Below are 22,299 nucleotides of genomic sequence, written 5' to 3' on the forward strand. Positions count from 1 at the left end.
ATGTTCACTTATACATCAAGACATAGAGGGGAGAGAAGGATTTTAGAGTTTAATTGATTTATATTTGATTTTTATCAGTTCGGTGACTTTGGGTAAGTTGTTATACAATTTAACATGCTTTGTAATAATGTTAAGAATATCAAGTAATCAAAATAATCCATGAGTTTTAACTTTAAATCTTATGCCTGTCAGAGAATACAATTTTAATGCAAAATTCATTTCCTGTTACTAATTTATCATTTTCAGCCTTCCGTGGAATTTTGTGATTGACACTAGAAATTGCTCTTCAGTGGTACTGAAACATGAGAGGCTGGATCCTGACATGGTTCAGGAATTCACAGGAGGAAGATCTGAGTGGAGATTTCATGGGACAAGAGACCAGTGCTTCTGGGCAGCGATGTACGTGTGGGGAAGGGCAATAGCTTTACCTTCAGCCAAGGAGATTTCCCTTAGGCTTGCTTGGCAAAGGTGACAAGAAATAATTTGGATCTTATCATTGCATAACTTTCACAAGTAAGTCTTCAGAGGTATTTGCTTTCTACTCAGTGAATGGAAACTGCCTGTTGTCCTCATCTGGCTGCATTTCAAATCAAAGCTGCATTCCACAACTGCGCCTGTGATTCAGTGCTTTTTCCACTGCACACAGGCCTGAAGTTCCCTCTTCAGAGAGCAACGTGCTACTGTATGCATCATCAAATTGGATGGACCGATTGTTTGGCTTGAACTCTGGATGCTTGGCCAATTATCACCTGAAATTGAATTACTTAGTAACTCTGAGGAAGTTACATAAGAAAGGAATGTATCATTACAGATTCATATTTTTAATACAATTTTGGGAGGCTTACATATAGAAGAGTCAGTGATGACTGAACAGTGATTTCTTAAATTTAGAGAATCTTAATTTATTCTCCAACCTTTCTCTATTTCCAAATAAAATGTTTAAAATCTTTGGAGTGTTCTACCTAGATGCACAAGTATACATATTAAGTACATTTGTGAATTATATTCTACTTTATTAATATAAATGGTACCTAATTGACTAATCTTCCCAATGACTTTGTCTCAGCCCAAACATTTCCTCTTCTATTGAATACCTCATTAGATATTGAGTACTCAGATCAGCTGTACAGTACTCCCTGTATTCATCTTATATATGTGATTTTTTACCCAGTTGCCAAAAAGAAAACAGTTCAAAATGTGGAGCAGTTGGCCTTCGTCTATTAGCTCTGCACTAAAGTGTTTAACATTGTATTAGCACAGAGAAGGTGTTAAGTAGTGTTCCTAATACATCCCTAAATGAATAAGAACAGCAGCACATTCTATTGTATGTAGGAGTCATGGCATAGAGAAGTGTCCAAGTCTTTCTTATTAATTTAACTTTCCAGTTCAACCCCAAAAGAAAATAAATCAATAAATCAATAATTGCACACATGAATTGCAGTGTGTGACTTGAAATGTGAACAGCAATGTTAGTGGATAACTAGGAGAGAAAAATGTGTTATTATAGAAACACAGCTCAGGGTGGAGCATTGCACACTGAAAACCACTGCTTCTACAATGGACCTGTTACACCATTATTTGAAGTGCGAACTTGGAAGATGGTCTTCAAGTGGAGAGATAAATATTGGGTAAAGAAAAACTTCCCTAAACTCCTTTCTAGATAAGACCAAGGAACCCTAGGAGAGTGGGGTAAAATAATTGGTCACAGAAATTTTAAAGCCTTTTATTTCAACTAGATTGACAGAAAAATTATGTAATTCTCTGATTTTCCCAAATCTCTGATATTGGGCAAAATATGTTTAACAGAAATGGAAATTTATTACATCTAAGGTAGTGTTTTATGGTTTCATAGTAGCTGGTATCGTGCTATATTGCAAAATGGGAAGAGCTATTCGAAGTATAAATTATGAGAAGGAAGCTTTCTCTCTCACTAAAGGATGTTTAAAAAGTGCATCTCCCACAGTCAGGATATATAATGACTGACATAGTGGACTCAGGCCTCAGAGTACAGAGTCAGGAACGTGCTACCTCACACATTCATTCTAAAAGATTCCTAGCAGAGGAGATGTTTAAAGAAATAAAAGCTGGGCAGTGGTGGCGCATGCCTTTAATCCCAGCACTTGGGAGGCAGAGACAGGTGGATTTCTGAGTGGATTTCTGTAAACCAGCCTGGTCTACAGAGTGAGCTCCAGGACAGCCTGGGATACACACAGAAACCCTGTCTCAAAAAAAAACAAAAAACAAAAAACAAAAAACAAAAGATTAAAAAAAAGAAAAAAGAAATAAAGACTTCTGTGAAAATTGGACAGTGGAACTGTTACTTAATAACTGTTCTTGCGATAATAAAAGATACACGAATAGCAAAAATGGGGGATGGGAAAGAACTCTAAAAAAGTTTACATGAAAAGATAAAACAAAGAAAAATAATGTGAAGCATAGAAACAACTTTCCAAATGAAGAGATTAAAACAGTTAGATCTCATCCAGCTGTGAATCCTACAATTAAATGGCTCGCCAAGGAAGATGTGCCTTCCTAGTGCAACAGTGGCATGAGTACTGTCATGGAAATCAACCTCTTTCTCATTGAATTTGAAGAGGCAACTTATGCATTGGTTCTGTTAATCTCATCAAGAGTTCATGGTAGGGGACGTTATAGGCCCAACTGGATACCTGATACTATTGTTTTGCTAAAGGATCCTACTGTCCAACTGTCTTCTAAATACTAATGACAATACTTACAGATTAGTGCTATATGTACAACCTCCATCTTTCTACAGCAGACAGCATTTAATGTAGGAACCCCCAACTGGCCAAAATGCCAAGAGTAAGTGATGGTAGAATCCTAAATGGGACAGTTGCAGTGCTCTCTCCAAAGACTCAGGGAAGATCATGGAAGAGGGGGTGGACAGGAAGGGAGAGCTAGAGGATGGAGAGATGTACAGGATGCCCTCAGAACATGACATAGCTATTGAACTCATAAACTCACTGCAGATTTGCTTTTCTGCACATCTGTTTCTGCAGGGGCCCTGAGAGGTTATAGCTGAGAGGAAGGGACTGTTGGGAATTAAAAGGTTTGGAGAGATTATGCGTTCTTTTCTTCCTTGGTGTAGCCATGATAAATTGTCCTTGCTCCAGAAAAATAAACACACACACACACACACACACAGACCACGAAATGCTCATTAATTCTGTGGACCACACTGAAAGAATAAGAAGGTATTTATTGAGAGGTGTTCCAGAGAAAAAGAAACTGGGACAAGACAGGGGAATGGGGAAATTAAAATGACAAAGTTCATTAGATAAATGTATGAAACTGCCAAACAACTAAAAAATATGGTTTGAATGAAAATATTGCTTAGAACACCTCTGCTGGGGCTGTATCTAGTTCTTTAAAAAGATGTTCTGAGGATTGTTATATGGAACTCTGTATAACAGAATTATTGTAGATAGAATATATGCATGTATGCATACATCTTCATATATAGATGAACATATATATTTACTTACACATAGCGAATTGTTTACTAGCTAGCCTCTTTGTATTGGTGTTAGGTAATCAAACTCAGAGCTTTGTATAGGTTAGGCAAACACTCTACCACTGACTGGGCTACATACTTTGTCCCATAATTATTTTTATAGAGTAGACATTTATCAATCTTAATACTTCTTGCCTTAAAATTCCATGATTGAAATACTAATTATGTAATAGTGTTTCCTCTCCTCTCCTCTCCTCTCCTCTCCTGTCCTCTCCTCTCCTGTCCTCTCCTTTCCTCTTCCTTCTCCATACCCCTCTTCTTCTCCTCTCACCATTCCTTCCCTTGCCCTCCTCTTCTTTCTCTCCTCTTTTCAATTTTCTCCTCCTCTATTCTGTATTACATCCATAAATATATTTCAGGTGTGCCATATTTGAGAAAATGTGGTAAGAAGCACTCTAATATCTAGAGTAGTTTAGATCATGTGTATCATTCCTCACTAAGTTCTGACTTAGTATATATTTCTGATTAAATGTGAGATGCCATACACTATCAACTGGAACAAAATAAAAATAAATGATTATAAAAGGAGAATGGGCCAAGGTCTATAGATCCAAGAAACACGGCTATGGAGAAGAAGCTGGACTGATGCTCTGCACAGATACTACACATTTCTCACTCTATTTATCTAGGAGGGAGGGAGGGAGGGAGGGAGGGAGGGAGGGAGGGAGGGAGAGAGAGAGAGAGAGAGAGAGAGAGAGAGAGAGAGAGAGAGAGAGAGAGAGAGAGAGAAAGAGTCTCACTATCAGTGCTCTGGTTGAACAGATGGAGATTCAATCCCTCTCCTACTTGTATAAGCTAATGAATTATCCTTCCAAGTATCAGCTTGATCATTTTATAGAACCATTCAATGAAGTGTTGCTTAAGGTTCAAATGTAATGATTATTCACAGAGTGGATATTTAATATATTTTAGTGTTACTTAGTCAATAACTGAATTACAACTACATATCTATGCAATTAATTCATTCTCAATTTAAGACAATAATGAATACAGTTATGTTATTTGATTGAGTGCATCTCAGATCCCTTTCTTTCAACCTGAAAAAAAAAACATGGAAAGATTTGTTTCTTAAATTTCATTTAATTTCTAACAATTACAGGTAACTCTTAACATATTCCTTATGCTTTATTAGTCCTTCAGAGGAAAAAGCATTTTCCTTTCTGCCAAGATGACCATTCCTAACCTACCTTTTCAATGATTTCAATTTACCTAGATTTTTTTTATTTCTACTGTCTCATATGTAATATCCATATGGGTACAGATCTCCCTGTGTGTGTGATTCTAATGTGGTTGGGTGGTAAATTCTTTGGTAACTGTGATTTAAACATTCTCCCAAATCTCTGTGCAAGTAGATCTATATTGGAGGATTTGAAGGGATTAAAAGGAAGGAATATATTACATAATTACATTATATCTCAAAAATAAAAGAAAAATTAGATTTTCTAGTTGGATTTTAAGATTGTTTAAATTTTCATTTACAAGTACATAAGCCAAAAGAGTCCTTAATTAAGGCAAATATTGGATTTGGTATTTATTTGCCTTTGTCAGGTCCTGAGATGTCACAAAATATTCTTTCTGATTTATGTTAACAAGGCATCAGTTATGATTCAAAGCTTGAGAATGCCAAAGTCCTTCCCTAGTGTCTCCTGTGCTGACTTGAACTTTCATCATTTCTGAGTCCTGTTTAGTGGAAAGAAGCTGTGGAATGCACATTCTTCTCAAGATAACTGTGTCAATTTTCTTTAGAGACTGTCATAAAGCTAAAATAAGAATACACCTAAGCCCAACCTTATCCGAAGGTGGATGTGGATTTTTACTTGGACCAGTTCCTCATGAGAATGCATCTCTGCCGAGGTGAGTAAGCAGGAGTTCCACGTAACATTTGGACAGGAGACAAGAAAGGGCTAGATGGGATGAGCAAGAAAGAAAGAGCTCTGCTTCTCAGCGGTGGGTGTGAGGCAGGCTTGGGAGTTCCAGGAAAAGTGTTCTTCCTCAAGGTTCAATTTCTCATTCACCCCTGTGAGGTGGTATTTAGTCCACCATCATTGAAATATCTGATACATGGATGAATTCTCTTTGTAGTATCATCTTCCTCAAGAGTAGCTTATTTTCAAGATATGATAGAGTCAAGCTGAAATTTTGACAACTCAGTAGGAAATACTGCCCCAAAATAGTGTAAAGCCAAGACAGATCCGGATTTGTTACAAAATGCTATGTTCTCTGGACTGTGATTTCCACTTCATCAGCTGCGTGGTGGTTTGAGGAAGCCCCGACCTCCAGCAACCTTAGCTTCTGTTTTCAAAGAATGACAAATCTGTTTTTTTTTTCCTCCTTAAAGAAAACCTTTGCTTTTCTTTTTAGATTAAAACAGCAGTGTCTCCAAAATACTTTAATTTAAACTAACTTCAGTTGAAGTTAGTTTTATTTTTCTTTGAAAAAAATAAGGAATATTCATTCTTTTCTAGGATTTTATCATTGAGTTAATCTGAACACTTTTAAAGAGGGCAGGGATGAGCTATACTAACCCCTATGAAATGCTTTATATAAGCTAAACTTTGTACATTTATTTTATTCTTGCAAAGGTATGATGAAGTATAAATGCAGGTTCAGAGAAATCCACTAACATACCACGCAACAAGTTCGGGCTGAGCTATACTGGGTAATGCTTGGATGTGTCTATCTATTGGATGTGTCTAGATTAAAAGTCCACAAGGCTTCTAGCAAATGATTCTGGCATTCTATAAGAGAGGTACTATTATTGTTTTTAACTGATGAGGAGGCTTATGTATAGAAAACAAGGGACTTCTTCATTTTCGTGTTTAATTGGTATTTTGATAGCAGGAGGAAAAAGTTTATATTTGTGGGTGAAGGACAGAGTATAAGCTGAGGCCGGGGACAAGGTACCAGAAATACCTTTTAAATGACGGGCCACTTAAAAGGAAATAACTTTTTAAATGGTAGCTTTATTTCTACTCAATGGCAGAAGTGGAATTTGGTTCCAGCATGGTCCAAGTGTGAGAAAACTGACCACTGTGTAAGTTACTAACATTTGCTAAATTCTAGTAATGTACTGCAGGTTTCTTTAAAGATTTATTTTATATGTATAAATGTTTTGCCCAATTCACATATGTGCATCATGTGTGCTCCTGTTCCCTCGAAGGTCAGAAGATGGAGTTGAATTCCCTGGCACTGGAGTAATAGAAGGTTGTTAGACACCACATTGCGGCTGGGAACTAAACTTAGATCCTTTGCAAGAGTAACACATGCTCTTACTGGCCGAGGCATCTCTCCAGCCCCCAGTTGCAGCTTTATTTCAAGACTATTTCAGAATAAACATATTTTGTAACTGAGAATAGGTGTGTGTGTGTGTGTGTGTGTGTGTGTGTGTGTGTGTGTGTGATTATAACTTTGATTTAATGTCTTAAAACTCCCACCAAGGTGCGATTGACAAACAAAATGCATGTCTCTCTAAAATGGTACCTATGTGGTGTACAGTGTGATGACTTCATGAGAACCTTGTTGCTTGAACCACGCATCCTTACACATCAGCTCCTCACCTCCCTGTCTTTCCCAGTCACTACATCTGCAGTATGACAAAACTTACTTTGAAATTTGATTTAGTCTTATAAGACGTTTTCTTACTTGGAAATAATTTGGAATGCACGGAATTACAGTAGCCGAGGCTGGCGGTGCATGCACACAGCACTTCCTCTTGCTTGAGGAAAGACTTTTTCCTTCTGAACTTCCCCCGTAGTGGCTTCTGTCCCCCCTCCCGTGTTTCTGTTGGCTCTAAGCCTTCTCATTCCTTTGTACGTTTGGCCTGGTGCCCATGATGACTGCGAGTGCTTAGCAGTGTTCCAAAGGAAAACTCCACCTCCCACACCCACGTCTAATACTATAAAACATGACATTGCATCGTTCATCCATCACTTGTGGGTATCTGCTTTCCACGCTTTCTTCCCTCCAGAGAACGAGTTCTAGCCTCATGGAGGAAATGCCTTTGAGCGAGTCAAGTCCTCGAGGGGCCGAGAGGTTCAGGAGGCCCTGGCTCCTATGGCTAGTTGCTCTGTTGCTGATGCTGCTCTGTTCCTTGGGTACAGTGATCTATACTTCACTCAAGGTAAGGTGGTAATGGAGTCTACAGCTGCTAATTATATCATAGAGAGGGTATTTATTTGTTAGTCTGATTATTATCATTGACACTCAGCATTGCTAGAGATAGTAGGAAGGAAGACATTTAACAGTACAAGTAGTGTAAACAATTTAAGCCTTGTAATGGCCTGGCTCTTCAAATGTGTTTTTATTCATCTAATGTCTTAAGACAAAAGACACCAGAAAATATTCTATGTTCTCTGTAGGCTTGAACTAGATAGAACTACATGCTTCAACTGAGTCTTTAGTGGGTGTCTGTGGAGATTCTTTTTTTCCTTCCTGGGACTCCACTAGTACCTTCTTGATAGGCAAAGAAGAGACCCGAAACAAGGTGCTTGTCTTCAGGTAATTCCAGACAAGCTGTGGTCTCACTGGGGGACAGAATAAAGTGGCAGGAAGCAAGTGCATGTTGAGCAGGGGAATGGTGCCAAACTAGGAAAAAGGAAAGCCTGGGTTGCAGTTCTAGGTTAGCCTCCCCATAACCTGCTGTGCAGATTTGAGAAAGCTGTATCATTGTTCTGATTCTAGTTTTTAGTTCTGCAACATGCTATAAAGGACTGGATGCACATCTTTAATGTCCTGCTAGCTGCAATTACAGTGCCCAGTAATTTACCCAGGAGTAGGATAAACCATAGAGTTGTGGTTTATGAGGACAATGACTTTGGGCTTGAATGACCAGGGAAGGCTTCATGGAGGAGGAAGGAGCACATGTCTGTTTGGGAAGCCCCAGATGGTTATCAGGAATTTCCCATTGAACTCTAGTGTCAACTGTGGGACTAGATGGGAATCTGAACTGGTGATGTATATCAGTAGGTTCTTTCTAGAAGTGTTCTCTCTTACAGGACAAAACAACAAAAACCAAACCAAAACAAACAGACAATAAAAGCATTGATCAGAAAGACCAGAAAGGAATTAAATAAAACTTTATCTAATTTAAGAGTTGGCCTATTTCTGGGTATATTAAAAGACACTAAATCTTGGGCAGAATGAAATGTATACCTGTGTAAGAAAGGGTTGTGATGTGAGCCCAGGAATATTTTTCGAAGGAGACCCACCAGCGATGGTCTCAAAGGTATGGTTCTACTTTGGCAAGACATTGAGAAAAGGTGCAGAGGGATGTAAGGCACTGTTGGTTGGAGGTTAGTTAGTGTGGTACTGGCTAAAGGCTTACTTAGGAGCCCATTATTCTGTACTCTGTATCTGTACAAATGGATGAAAGGCAGAGGGAGTTCTAATCCCAGCCCCACCCTTCCAAAGAATGAACCAAGACATGAACTTTCTGAAGCAATGAATGTTGAGCAGACTATCAGCATTCTCGAGTGTTTAAAGAAGAAAGGGTGAGCGTGCACTAATTTCACGCTGCAAAGGCTTTTTTCTCCTGCAAACTTCCTCAAGTCTCATTAGTCAGGTGGCTCTGAGCATCAGTGGGTATCGGTGCCACCGACTCCTGCTTGTGATGAGTGGCCTTTCTGAGTGGCATCCGTCTCCACAATCAAACTTAGTTAAGCCACGATTTCTGAAACTTTGATTCTAGGCTGTCCTCTCAAAACAACACACCCCTTTCAATGGAGGGTTCCCCTTCTAAATGTAACTAAGAGTTTATCCCAAATTTAGGGAAGTAAAATATTTTGGAGTCTTTTTTTTTTTTTCCTGTTGGGATGCTTGGCAGCGTAGTTACTATGGAAACGACACTGGCCTTCAGGATTAGCTTCAGTTCTACACTTTCCTTATTAGTTACAGATAAATGTCTTGAGCAGAGAGATCTGAGAGGTTGACATGTGGTGCATCGTTAAGAGGTGGTCACTTCCACCTTTTCATACTTAAGAACTTAAAAGTTTTTTTCTTCCATACCATTTTTTTGTTTGTTTTTTTTTTGTTTGTTTGTTTGTTTTTTGGTGCAAATCTTCATTTTTAAAAATCTCTTCTAAAAAAAATCCCCATTTTTTAAAACCCTCTTATGTTTAAAAGTAAGATATGAAGCTTGGTTTCTTTCAGAAATCATCTTGGGAGAATTTTTTCTCTCTCTCTCTTCGAGGAGACATCTAGTTAATAGACTAGACTCAAAGCTCAAGGAGGTTGGCCAACTTCTCCATGAGAGTAGTTCACCAAGTTGCCTCAGAAGAATCCAAATAGTCAGGAAAGTCCCTTTCTTCAGGGATGAAGGGTGGAATTCCAGAAGGGAAGATGGAATTTGTACAACTGTACTTGCAAACAGAGTAGATTTTGTTTCCAAACAGATGCGGTTAGGATTAGCCTGGAGTCTGTTTTGGTCATTCTGAGACAAACCAAGTCAATCTAGTCTTAAATCCAAGTGAGGTTAGAAGAGCAAATGATCCTTCTAAATAAAAGCAAAGCTAGAGTAAACTGAAAGCTTTGGATGTAGCTTTTCGTAACATCGCCAGAATTATAAATAGAAACTGCCCCAGCAAGTCGTAGGGGTGAGGGAGAGTTTTGAATGAGAGTCTGACTGGGGATGCCAGCCTCTCTTATCAGCCAGCATATGACCTTGGGCTTGTTGCTTCATCACTGCGCTCTCATTTCCTCATCTGCAGAAGGGACGTGGTAATTCTGACAGAGTTGCCTTAAGGGATAAGGAGGCAGTAATGTGCCTGACACTTCTGACTCACGCTAGGCTCTAGATGGCTGTGATTAAGATCCATACCATTGTTACTAACAAAGTTTACAATGAATACAAACCAACAAGGTCATTTAAAATATGCATGGTTTGCCTGACCTCCCTTCCTCAGTAAAAGAGCTCATCTCTCAACTAAACCAACACTTTTCCACTTACATTTTAACTTATGGCAATAGTTACAGATGAACTCACTGGTGTTTTCTAACCCTAAATAGGTATTAAAGCAGCTCGCAATAGGCTTTCTGGGTGTTTGTTTCTGCCAGTTCATTTGTCTATAGATTTAGATTTTCTGTGTGCTCCTTACACATGGTAATAGCTGGAACAAAAATCCATGACATATATATTTTGGTGGCTACTTAATTGCTTCGTATATGTAATTATGCCATTCTAGTTAGATTACAAACTTTCCAAGAGGTAACCATTGTACATTAAATGTGTCTCTCTTGATTATAATTTTACTATAAGGTTGGGACTATAGAAAATTAAGCTGTTTGTTTAATTTGTTTTTATAATCAGCATCATCATCAATTGATAATGATGATCAGCTAATATTTACTGAGAAGCTTCAGGTAGCATGTCTGGAGAAGCCCTCTCCAAGAATTGGCATAGTAAAATAAGAACAACGGGTTTAGTGAACCCTGCTTTTACTCCCTGGTTAATAGATAAGGAAATTGGAGTTCTGGGAGTCCCTGCTGTAATCCTGTTGGTCTTTGTGCTGAATTGACTTTGGACATCTCTTCTAAGAAAACCCAAAGTGTGGATGAAATAATCACAAGAGGACAATGGATTTCAGGAAATCCAGTATCTTTTAGTTTTTAGAGTCATGGCTTCTACCCTTTTCTATTGCACCTCCTTATCAGTATAAAATGCTCTTATTATAACTTCCCATTGTATGTATACTAAATAGTATCTAATGTCTGAGTATAATACCATGTACACACAAAACAGACATACAAACGGAAACTCACAACTCTAAAAATTTAATACAGATTTTCCAGTCTATTTTGCTTTAAACTGTTAAGTTGTCTACAATAGATTAACATTTGATGCAAACATAATAAAATAATTGAAATATTGCTTCTGTGATGCTTACCTTATCTACCTCTTAGTCACATTCAGAACCCTAGTAATTTGATAATTTTTTCATTCTAATTTTAGCTGAACATTTTATAATACTTGAGGTTTATATTCTAATTTATCTTGATTTATGATTTTGACTATACCAATTGAAAATTACCTTCTTGGATTTGATGTTCACATATAATGCCATGTCTGAAAGCAATGAATCTTGGCATCATCCATCTTACTGCCTACTTGATATCTAATAAGCATCACAAATCAACATCTTCCTTCAAAAGTTGTGATGGTTCCCCTCTTACTTTATTTCTCTTAGTCTTGCCATTTTGGGCAATTAACTTAATTTTTTTCAATGACTGCAGTCCCTTATCTTGGAATTATCTGTCTTTCTTCCCATTGCCTCATGCCAATATTCATGCCAGGAATTCGAGTTACTTCTTGCTTCCTTTTAGATATAGCCTAGATTGACCTGAAAGCCACAGTTCTCCCATTTCAGCCTTCTAAGTGCTACTACGACATCATTGTGTTAGATCAGTTGGCTTCTTTCCCCTTTGCCAGCATCTTGGTCCAGAGGCCCTGTGCTTTCCAGTTTGTAGACTCTGGTCCATGTCTAACTGACTTCATGGCTTTTGCCTTCCATTCTCTTTGTTTTTTCTTTTTTTCTTTTTTGTCTAGCATAATAGCTGGACAAATCTTTTAAAAGAAACTTACATCAGTCTCCATGTTTAAAAAAGTCTTTTGAGCACTCTGTTCCCAGGAAACCGATGCATTTTGAGTACCCCAAACTTTGCTGTTTGAGCCTTATTTTCATCCTGAGGCATCTAACAGCATTTAAACATTTAAATTAGCCATAACTAATGTCACCTTTAAGCAGGTAAGATGAGGCATGTTGAGGACACTTTGAAACACTTGCTTCTGATTCTGAAGGCATACTAGATATTATACATGGTATGCGGTCTTCTAAACATTAAATATTTCTAGAGTCAATTTACTGTTGTTTTAAGTAAAGCAAAACATATGCAGTGGTTTCCTTATTTTTTCCCACATGCAACAGATCATGTTGGGAAATGTTAGGGATATGGAAACTGCTGCTTGTAGTAAATGGAGAGGAAGAACACAGCTTCAACACTTGCCTTGTGTGTCAGAGGTAAATGAACAGAATGAGACACCAAAGTGCTGGATAAAAGAACAATCACCTCCCCTACCCACCCCCAACACACACACCAAAAAAAGATCTGCTACCTTTCTTCTCATTATCAAACCTATCATTCAGTGACACCATTTTAAAAACTAAAGTAATGCTGCTGATCACTCTCTTCCTGCTTCCTTTTGTACAGCTAAACCCGTGTGTCTAATCTACCTCTGCCCTCGCATCCATTCTCACTTGCTTCCTCCTGTCTTCCTAAAACTCTAATGTCAAAGCTATAAGTCAAATGTAAAGGACAGAGCTGGTCATCTGTAGAGAGAAATGAAGAAGTAAGATGTCTGTGTTCGTGTTTTGGGGATGGTGTTTTGAGGGAGGGGTTGGAGGATTTGGAAAGTAGTTTGCTCCAGAAACTTTAAGCTCTAGATAATTAGTCAAGCAAGTAGAAACGGTGCCATCGTTCTGACCAGTTCTTCTTTTCCTTCTACAGCCAGCTGCCATAGAGCCCTGCATGGTTAAGTGTGGTGAGTAACCCGTCTTCCATGGTTCCCTGTCATGTCCCTTAGAGGCAAGAAGGCAGCTTCCATTGCCCTCAGAAAGCCTGTGCATGCTTTTGCTCACTTTCAATTATTGTTTATTACAACCACTCATCCTATACTTCCCATCTGCCCAGGGAGGCCTGGGGCTCCAGGGCTGAGCCTGATTGACAAGCCACACCTGGGAAAACCCTTGGCAGGCATGCACATCCCACAAAAAAACTTGTGGGTCAGCTTTTAGTTTGGTGGTTTATTAAGGATCTTTTTTTCAGATTCTTACAACCTTTAGTTGAAGCTATCTCACACAGGTCTAATATCTAGTAGAGCCTCCGGGAACCATTTTTGCTGTTAGTAAGTGCATAGAAGAGAAGGAAGAAGCACTTCCTCTTTGCTTCTGAGTCACTTTTTGTGACAGTCACCTGACATTCTCTCGGAAAACATGGAAAACAGTGCTGCTGAGTGTTTTAGTTTCATTTCTCTTGCTTTAATAAGATACCCTGACAAAAAGCAACTTCTGGAGAAAAAGAATTCATTTTATTCACAAGTGCAGATTACAGTCTCTCACGGTGGAGAAATCATAGCCACAGGAGTTTGAAGCATCTCTTCACATTCCATTAAGAACGGAGGGAAAACACTTGCTTTTTGTGGCATTCTTCTGCATCTTGCCTAGGAAATGGCACCAACTATAGTGGGCTGGAGTTCCCACATCTAATAACTCAATTAAGAAAATACTCTACAAAACCAACTTGATATAGACAGTTCTCACCTAGGCTCTCTTCTCAGGTGATTATAGATTGTGTCAATTTGACAAGTAAAGCTAACGACCACACCGAGTCTCAGAATATTTGCTAGAACACATGCAAAATATCAAGTGTATACACTTTTGATTGTTTGCATGGCCAAACAAACACATTTTCATTGACAGTAGACCATTTCATTTTTTTTTTAAAAAAAAGGTTGTATTTATTTTATATATATGAGCACACTGTAGCTGTCTTCAGACACACCACAAAAGGCATCAGATCCCATTGCAGATGGTTGTGAGCCACCATGTGGTTGCTGGGAATTGAACTCAGGACCTCAGAAAGAAGAATCAGTGCTCTTAACCACTGAGCTATTTCTCCAGCCCTGACAATTTCTTTAATTCAGTTTTTCACTCTTGTATCTTTTGCTCCAGTTTTAAAAAAATACTTTGGTGCCCAGCACTTAGGACAGTCTTTGAATGTGTCCCTCTCTGATTTTGTGTTTTGTTTTTTCAGTGAAAGGAATAGAATATATAATATGTTTAAAATTTCTCCTTGATATGATAAAAATGATGCTAAAGTGTTCTTTAAAAAAAATCCCATAACTGAATCAAATAGGAAAAACAAATAGACTTGCTCCTGGAGACCCGCCCACTGCATGCCACTGAGGAGAAATTCAGAGTGCACTGAAGATGCGTCGACTCTTTGTTTTCCTTATAACTCTCCATTCTCATTCCTCCTGCTCACTCCTCCATTCTCTTCCAGCATCTATCCTAGTTATTTATAATAGTCTTATCCTAGTTATTTGTGTATGAATGAGGATCTAAGTCAGTCTTATCTCTTCTAGGCTATGCCCTCTATAACTGAAGTTATGGAGAATTAGAAATTCAGATAAGAACTTTGAATCAGTAAAAGCACCTGTTGGGATCCTGAAGTTTCATAGCTATACAAAACCACTGACATTAGGGAAATAGTTCAGTATAATACATGGGGAAAGAAATGACTAAATTTGTACACATGTCCCTCTTCCCATATGGCAATATTAGACTAGGGATAGTTATATTTAATTAAATACACACATATTAACTAATTTGCACCAGTAAATGTTTGGAAATGAGCTAGACAGTGCTACGTGAAGCTGAGAGTGGCACGAAGAACCATAATTTAGATACAAAGCATCACATTCAGAAATACAGACCTGTCAATCAATTTAGAGCTATGTACTGATGCTGAGCTTGGAGGATCACTTGAGCTCAGCAATTTGAGCAAAGACCGGGAAATGCAGCAAGACTCCCGTATCAGAATAAAAACTTGATGAGCACACACAATTCTAAGAACTTACTTAGGTGATGGGAGTATAGCAATTGGAAAAAAATAGACAATACATACTCAAGACATCATACTCAAGTGGTTGTAAGACAGTAGGAAAATGGCCACATTAATTTATAACACACTTTTTGCTAACACTTTATATGAAGAAAATTAAAGCAATATAGAGCAGGTAGTCAGAGGAGAGCAATGTTAAGTGTAAATTGGTTATAGAATGAGTCACTGGTAAAGCACAACAGAGTAAATAGTATTTGTATAAGGAAGATATGGGGATGCATGGATTATAAGCAGTCCTTATTCGAGTCTTGTATGATTTCTCTTTCCCTTCTGCTCCCTTCCTCATCCATATTACCTGAGAAGAGGTACAGAGCCATTAGGATCTGCAGCTTCTCAAAAACAGAAAGATGGTTTATTCTCACAATACATTTAAAATATATCTGGGAAAAGTAGTATAGTCCAGGCTAAGAACCCACCTGAAGGCATCAAAGAATATATTACAACCAGATAGAGGATAAAATAGTAATGTAAACATGATTTTCTTCTTCCTTTTCAATTTCTTTTTTTTAAAATTTAAAATTTTAATTAATTTATTTAATTTAATTAATTTATTTTTTTATACTCCATATTTTATTCCCCCCGCCCCATCCACCCTCAGACTATTTCACATCCCATACCTCCTCTCAACTCCCCTGTCTCCACTGTCTCTACATAGATGTCCCTACTCCTCATCTCACCTAGCCTCTAAACTCCGTGGGGCCTTCAGTCTCTTGAGGGTTAGGTGCATCATCTCTGAATGAACACAGACCCAGCAGTCCTCTACTTTATGTGTGTTGGAGGCCTGATATCAACTGGTGTATGCTGCCTGTTTGGTGGTCCAGTGTTTGAGAGATCTCGGGGTGGGGGTGGGGTCCGAGATCAATTGAGACTGCTGGTCCTTCTACAGGGTCGCCCTTCTCCTCAGCTTCTTTTAGCCTTCCCTAATTCAACCACAGGGGTCAGCTGCTTCTGTCTATTGGTTGGGTGCAAATATCTGCATCTGACTGTTTCAGCTGTTCGTTGGGTCTTCTGGAATGCAGTAAAGAATATATTACAACCAGATAGAGGATAAAATATAAATCACCAACCAAAGAGTACACATGAAGGGACCCATGGCTCCAGCTGCATATGTAGCAGAGGATGGCCTTGTTGGAGATCAAAGGAAAGAAAGGCCCTTGGTCCTGAGAAGGCTTGATGCCCCAGTATTGGGGAATGTCAGGACAGGGAAGTGGGTTGGTAATCAGGGGGAGGGCGGATGGAATAGGGGATTTTTGGAGGGGAAACTAGGAAAGGGGATAACATTTGAAATGTAAATAAAAAAAATCTAACAAAAAGAAAAAGAAGACAATAGTAATGTAAACATGATTTTTTTCTTCTTCATTTTCAATTTCTTATAGAATTATTATCCTCAAAATGGCAAATGACATCTCCTGAACCTCATTGTGTGAATATGACATCTGATAGGATGCTGAAGATACTTCAGAATGGCATGTATTTATTCTATGGCGAAGTGGTTCCTGTCGCTAAAGAATACAGAGAAGGCAATGCCCCCTTTCTTGTACAAATAGTTAAAAACAAAAATGTCCTACAAATTCTAACGAATGATTTTCAAATCTTACATATAGGAGGGATTTATGAACTGCATGCTGGAGACACCATAGAGTTGATGTTCAACCTTGAAGAACATATTCAGAAAAATAAAACATACTGGGGGATCATTTTAATGCCAAATCTCCCATTCATCTCCTAGAGACTGGGTTTGGTCTTCTCATCTTCAATGTATCCAGAGATGCTAGTGGGTGGGTTGTAGGGGGTTGATTGTTGGCAATACACACAGTTTGTGAGTACTTACAAATCGACACAAACAGAGCCTCTTGGCATATAAAATTTTAACTCTCATATTTGTCTGAAGGGGACTCAGCAAATGGGCCAAATCCTTAATGTCAGGTGTGCAAATACACTTACACAATCCATGACAAAAGGAGAATGGGAAACAGAGGACAGAAACCCTTCTAAAAGAATGTCTGTCTAACCTTGATCCCTGGGTAGAATGAGGTCCGGTTTCCATGCGAGGCTTACTTGGCTTGCAAAAAGGGTGTAGGGCAGTAGCTTGGCCTTTTTTGTCCCCCATCATAATTTGCAAGAGCTGTTTTACCTTAATCCCTTCAAACTCTCACTTTCCGAGAGCCTCCCAATGAAATGTTGTGAGACGGTGGAGTGGCCAAGGCAAGCCAATAACACCCTTCCTTAGAGGTGGTGTTCTTAGAAGACAGAATACATTATGAGATGGCGTGAAATGGAATTGATCTGGGAATTTATTTTATTTTATTTTGTCATTCTCAGGATGCAGGTTCATTCTGAACTTTCCCCTAAGTCTTCATTGTTTTTGTGAGTATGTGTGCATAAATGCTGCAAATAGAAAAAAAATGAGAGTTTGTACTAGTTCTCATTCAATTTAACACCAGAAATTGGTACTTCTCTGGCTGCATTACACAATGATAGCACATTTTTGGTTGGTGTTCCCTAACTGGCAATATAAGTTTTCCTATACCACACAACAACACCGTGATGTCAACGATGTAGATATTTTTGGGGAAAAAATGCACAGTGAGAACATGGGTAGGTGAATCCTAAGACTCTTATCTCAACTCAGAACTCACAATGAATTAAGTGAGTGGGGTCTTCATTATGCCATTCACATGGTCTCTGCTTTGAAACTGGTGTTTCTACCGTCTCATTATACATCTCTAAAATGGAATAAATGCAACTTTGAAATGGATGCATCGACTCTACCCCAAGGTGGCCAGAACGAAGCTACAAGAGAGCCATTCTTTTACCAGCAGACATTTTCCTCTTCTTGCCTGGAGCAAGAAGACCCAGGATGCTGTTGGAAGACTTCACCTCACTCAAGCATGCTGACTTTTCAGAGTAATAATGAGCATTTACTTGTGTTCAAATTTTGGATTCTTTTAAATTTAGCCAGCTTGTGAGTTCTTGTTGAAAAGTATTTTAAACCAATTTACAATATTTATAGGTATTTGTGGAAAGCTATATAGCAATATTTTATATAAAACTAATTTAAAAATATTTTTATGTAACAAAAATTCTATAGGCTAAGCTATTTCTTCTTATTTTTATGAATACTTGCTGAATTGCCATAGGGTTAAAAAGACTATTGTGTCTTCATATTTTCTCAGGAAATTAAAATTATATCATATGTATTTATAAAAACCTGTTAGTGTTTCTATTTGTTGTGTTGTAACCACCATTGTTGGCATAGGCTACCACTATTTCATAGAAACCAATTGTTTAATTTTTAAGAGTTGTGTACTCGGAGAATTTTTATACCATGAAGATTGACAAACATTACAAACCAGAGCATTTCTTTTGGAAAACTTGTTTACTAGGACACCATCCTTTGTAAAAGTCTCTCTCTCTCTCTCTCTCTCTCTCTCTCTCTCTGTGTGTGTGTGTGTGTGTGTGTTATGTTGAATTTGTATGATGTATGCAATAGTTTAGGTGTATACATGTATGTGTTGTGGGCAAGCCTGTGCAAGTGTGTATGTGCTTGTGGGTGGAGCACTGATTGCCTTCCTTAGTTCCTCTTCCCCTTAATCTTTGAGACATGGTCTCTCAGTGAACCCAGAGTTCATCTATTTGCCTTGGCTGGCCCACCATTTGGCTCTAGGGATCTAGCTATTGCTGCTCCTCACCCACAGTTCTCGGATTACAGGTGTGTGCCACTATACCTGGATATCACATGGATTTGGGAGATCTAAAGTTAGATCCTTATGCTTGCATAGCAAGCCTGCTATCCAGAGTTATTTCTGTGGAACTTAGTGATATCATTCTGTCCCTGTCTTATTCTTAGGACAATCAAGGCAGACAAAATGACAAAATGGTATTGCCATATTCTTAGCAAAGGCCCAACAGAATTGTGATTATTATTTTTTTTTAGTACCAGTAGAAAGTTTCTGTACTTCAGAGGGATCGATAGCAGCATATAGCATCTGAATTTCTTCCAATGTTATCGTTTCAGCTTTTGCTTTCAATGTATACTCAACTCCTTTTCTCTATTTTAATACTACAATAAAATATGTATTTATAATTGTACTGCAATTGATTTGTCTTTGGGTTATAGTCAAGTTAGTGACTTAAAGAGCACAAAATTACACCAGAGAAATCCTTTCCCATATAGACACCTCTTGGCAAGTGTTAGAACTTGCAGAAGGGGAGCTAGGTACAGTTTGTGTTGGCTACAGCTGCCTCCGTTCCTGATGAGTCAAACAGTTCATTTCTCACTTCTACCCTTTCTCAGCTATTCCACCCTGCCCAGACTCATCCAAGACTCAGCTCACACTAATAGCCCTCTGCCTTCCGCTTTCCCTCATCCAGGCTGTAACAAGTATGATGGTACTGTGGATACGTGTCTGCTTCTGTAGGCAGCACTTAGTTGAAAAGTTAGTCAACCCCTGTTCTGTTTTAACCGAGCAAGTTCCTTAGGTTAAATGCATCTGAACACCCTGGAGAGGAGATGCTTGCCTTTCTTGTCCTTTCCCAATGAGACAATATCACTGAGTCATTTTTGTTCATTAGATAGGAGAAGCAGAAATATGGCTGATAGGAGAGCAGTTTGAGGATTCCCTTCAAGTTGAAATGGGCATACTCCTCAATCTGAAAGAACATGAGGATATTTTAACATTAACCTACAACCTCATTTATTTGCCTCTAGGGAGTAGGGGCTGTGCAGTCCCACCTCATGGAAAAGAACTCTCTCTCTCTGCCAGTTAGCTTTTGGCCTTTCTCTTCCTAACAGACTTCCAGGGTGGGGTTAAATTATAGCCCACAGTCAGCTTTAGCTTTCTTTGGTAAGGGACAGGTACTGATTCTTTAGAGATCCCAATTTCAAGAAATTCATTTTAAAGCTCTCTTGGAAGTAAGTACCCTTGAAGTCTCTTTACTAGGCCCAAGCTTGGAATGTTCTGTTGTTCCCTGTCCTTTCTGAAGTAGTGGGGAATATCTTGAAGTTCAGCCTAGATGCCTGCGATGCTGCCATCTGTCCCTGATTTTCTTCCCTTTGATTCTACTTCCTCCTCCATCTGGATAGTGTTTCTAATGGGCAGGCAGCAGGAGAGTCTCTTTCTGATTCCTGCATGTTGGAGACAAAGGGACTATCTTGGTGTCACACCAGTAGCTAGGTACCAGATCACATTGTACCAGTTAAAGCCGGCGCAATGAGTCCTACTTTAGTGTGTGATTTTAGTCTTACATGTTTAAAAGACATATGGGAGACATAATAAGTACAGAAAATTTAAAAGCTCCAAACTATCATCATAGAATCAGGCACATAAAGGCCAAATTAAAAGTCAGAGAGAAAAAAAGGGCGTCGTCAACAAAGTTAGATACAGTAGAACACTTCTAAAAAACAGAAAACTTTACTTTTAGTTTTTTGATAGATAAAGAAAATTAGAGAAGCATTCTTATCTGTGTTTTTAAGTGTACTGTTTTATTAAAGAATTTTTTTCTCTAGAGATGAAATGAAGCACATAGTATCGTGTCCACACTGGATGTCCTAGACAGCAAGATACAGACTACTTTCTTCATCCCATTTAAACCCACTGGTCTCTGATACAAGCCAACGACTATTTGGAGGTCAAAAAAGTTGAGTCAAAGACCCAGAAATATTGAGGTTTGTAGTGTTTTTAGTGTTTGTAAAAATATACCAGAAGGTTATGTCATGTGCTTCTAAAACTTTGAAAATGTTTGGCAACAGAGAAATGAAAATTCAATGTACAAGCTACATGAAAGTACATTCCTCATTTTTTGGGTAGCACAATCAGCACAGAAATCTTCAACTTCAGAGTGCAGGATAATTGTTCCCACTTTGCTCTTTTGAAATCCAGGAGCCCTATAAAGATAGTATATATATATTTCTCTCAGGGTTTCTAAAGCAGTTTCACTCAAATACATCTGTTCCAGGGGAATGAGGCTGGTTTAGCTTCCTAGAAACACAGAGAGCCTTGTAAGCTTCTCTCCTTGTCTTTGTGTTATGCTTCTTAGTTGACTGGTTGATCTCTGAAAGGAATGTGATAAAGTCCAGGGTTTAGTGGGGACTTCTTCAGAGTCCTTATTATCTGTGTAATGAACCAATAAGTGGTTCATAATGTTGAGTAGTAGAGCTAACATAGCATTGCTTCCGTATCCTGGATAATGATGGGCCCTGCCCTCTTTGCTTACTGTCTCCCACCCCATCCCCTGTAGCTCTTAAATAGTCTACTCTCCTGTCAACAAAACCTGGTCTCGGAACATAGTTAAAGCAATCAAAGAGAGGAAATCTGCAGGCTCTCTTGTACTAAAGGGAAGTGGCCTAATGGCCTAGCTTGCCTTATCCCTCAAACAACTAAATGCTATTTTAAACAGCCTGGGCCAGTTGCCCAGAGAAGCAGTCAAGGCCCAATGACTCATTCCACAAATAACATCAGAGCTTTATAGAGTGAGGCTAAGATTCTGCAACATATTCCTCCATTCATTTCATATTCTGAAAACACCAGGTGACTGACTACTCAGATTCATCCACCTTCTACAGAAAAGGACTTCTAGAAGGGAGACCTGAGAGCCAGTTTTCGCAGCACTGACACCTAGATTATATTTATTAAAGCCACCTTAAAAACAAACAAACAAACAAACAAACAAACACTGATTTAGGAGCACAACATTGAATCTCAGATGAACATTTTATTTTTTCTAGCTGTTCCCCCTGCCCCAAAGTCACAGCTTCTAAACAAATAAGCAAAAATAAATACAAAAACCCAAAGTTGGCCATGTTCATGAGCCTTCATAACCCATCTCTCACCACAAAGGCAAGAGTCTTAATTCTCTGTGAATCTGAATGGAGGTCCTGGCCACTAGTGTTCACAACCTAGTACTAACTTATAGCTTGAATATTGGCAAGCTAAAGCATGTGAGCCTTGCTACAGTTAGTACCACATTATCTACTTAGAGTCTGTTAACCCCTAAAGATTTTTCTCTAATCCAGGATGATTTGCAAATACAACTTCTATGGAGGAAAAAGGAACATCACAGCTCATTATGCCCAAATTGGGACTTTCAAT

The 22,299-nt window shown here is 38.6% G+C and overlaps 1 protein-coding gene across 1 annotated transcript; it reads left to right on the top strand.

Annotated features, from left to right (window-relative positions):
• Nucleotides 1–7,520: 7,520 nt before the first annotated feature.
• Tnfsf18 (TNF superfamily member 18) lies at nucleotides 7,521–16,937 on the top strand. Its single transcript, XM_052201257.1, has 3 exons — nucleotides 7,521–7,655; nucleotides 13,034–13,067; nucleotides 16,585–16,937. The coding sequence occupies exons 1-3, from the start codon at nucleotides 7,521–7,523 to the stop codon at nucleotides 16,935–16,937; spliced, it is 522 nt and encodes a 173-aa protein (XP_052057217.1).
• The last annotated feature ends 5,362 nt before the right edge of the window (nucleotides 16,938–22,299 follow it).

The sequence above is a fragment of the Apodemus sylvaticus genome, chromosome 12, assembly GCF_947179515.1.
Source record: "Apodemus sylvaticus chromosome 12, mApoSyl1.1, whole genome shotgun sequence".
Lineage (NCBI taxonomy): Eukaryota > Metazoa > Chordata > Mammalia > Rodentia > Muridae > Apodemus > Apodemus sylvaticus.

Coding starts and splice junctions, on each gene's coding strand:
- Tnfsf18 (XM_052201257.1), top strand. CDS start 7,521: ATGGAGGAAATGCCTTTGAGCGAGTCAAGTCCTCGAGGGGCCGAGAGG. Junction 7,656..13,033: donor TGATCTATACTTCACTCAAG/GTAAGGTGGTAA, acceptor TTCCTTCTACAG/CCAGCTGCCATAGAGCCCTG. Junction 13,068..16,584: donor GCCCTGCATGGTTAAGTGTG/GTGAGTAACCCG, acceptor AATTTCTTATAG/AATTATTATCCTCAAAATGG.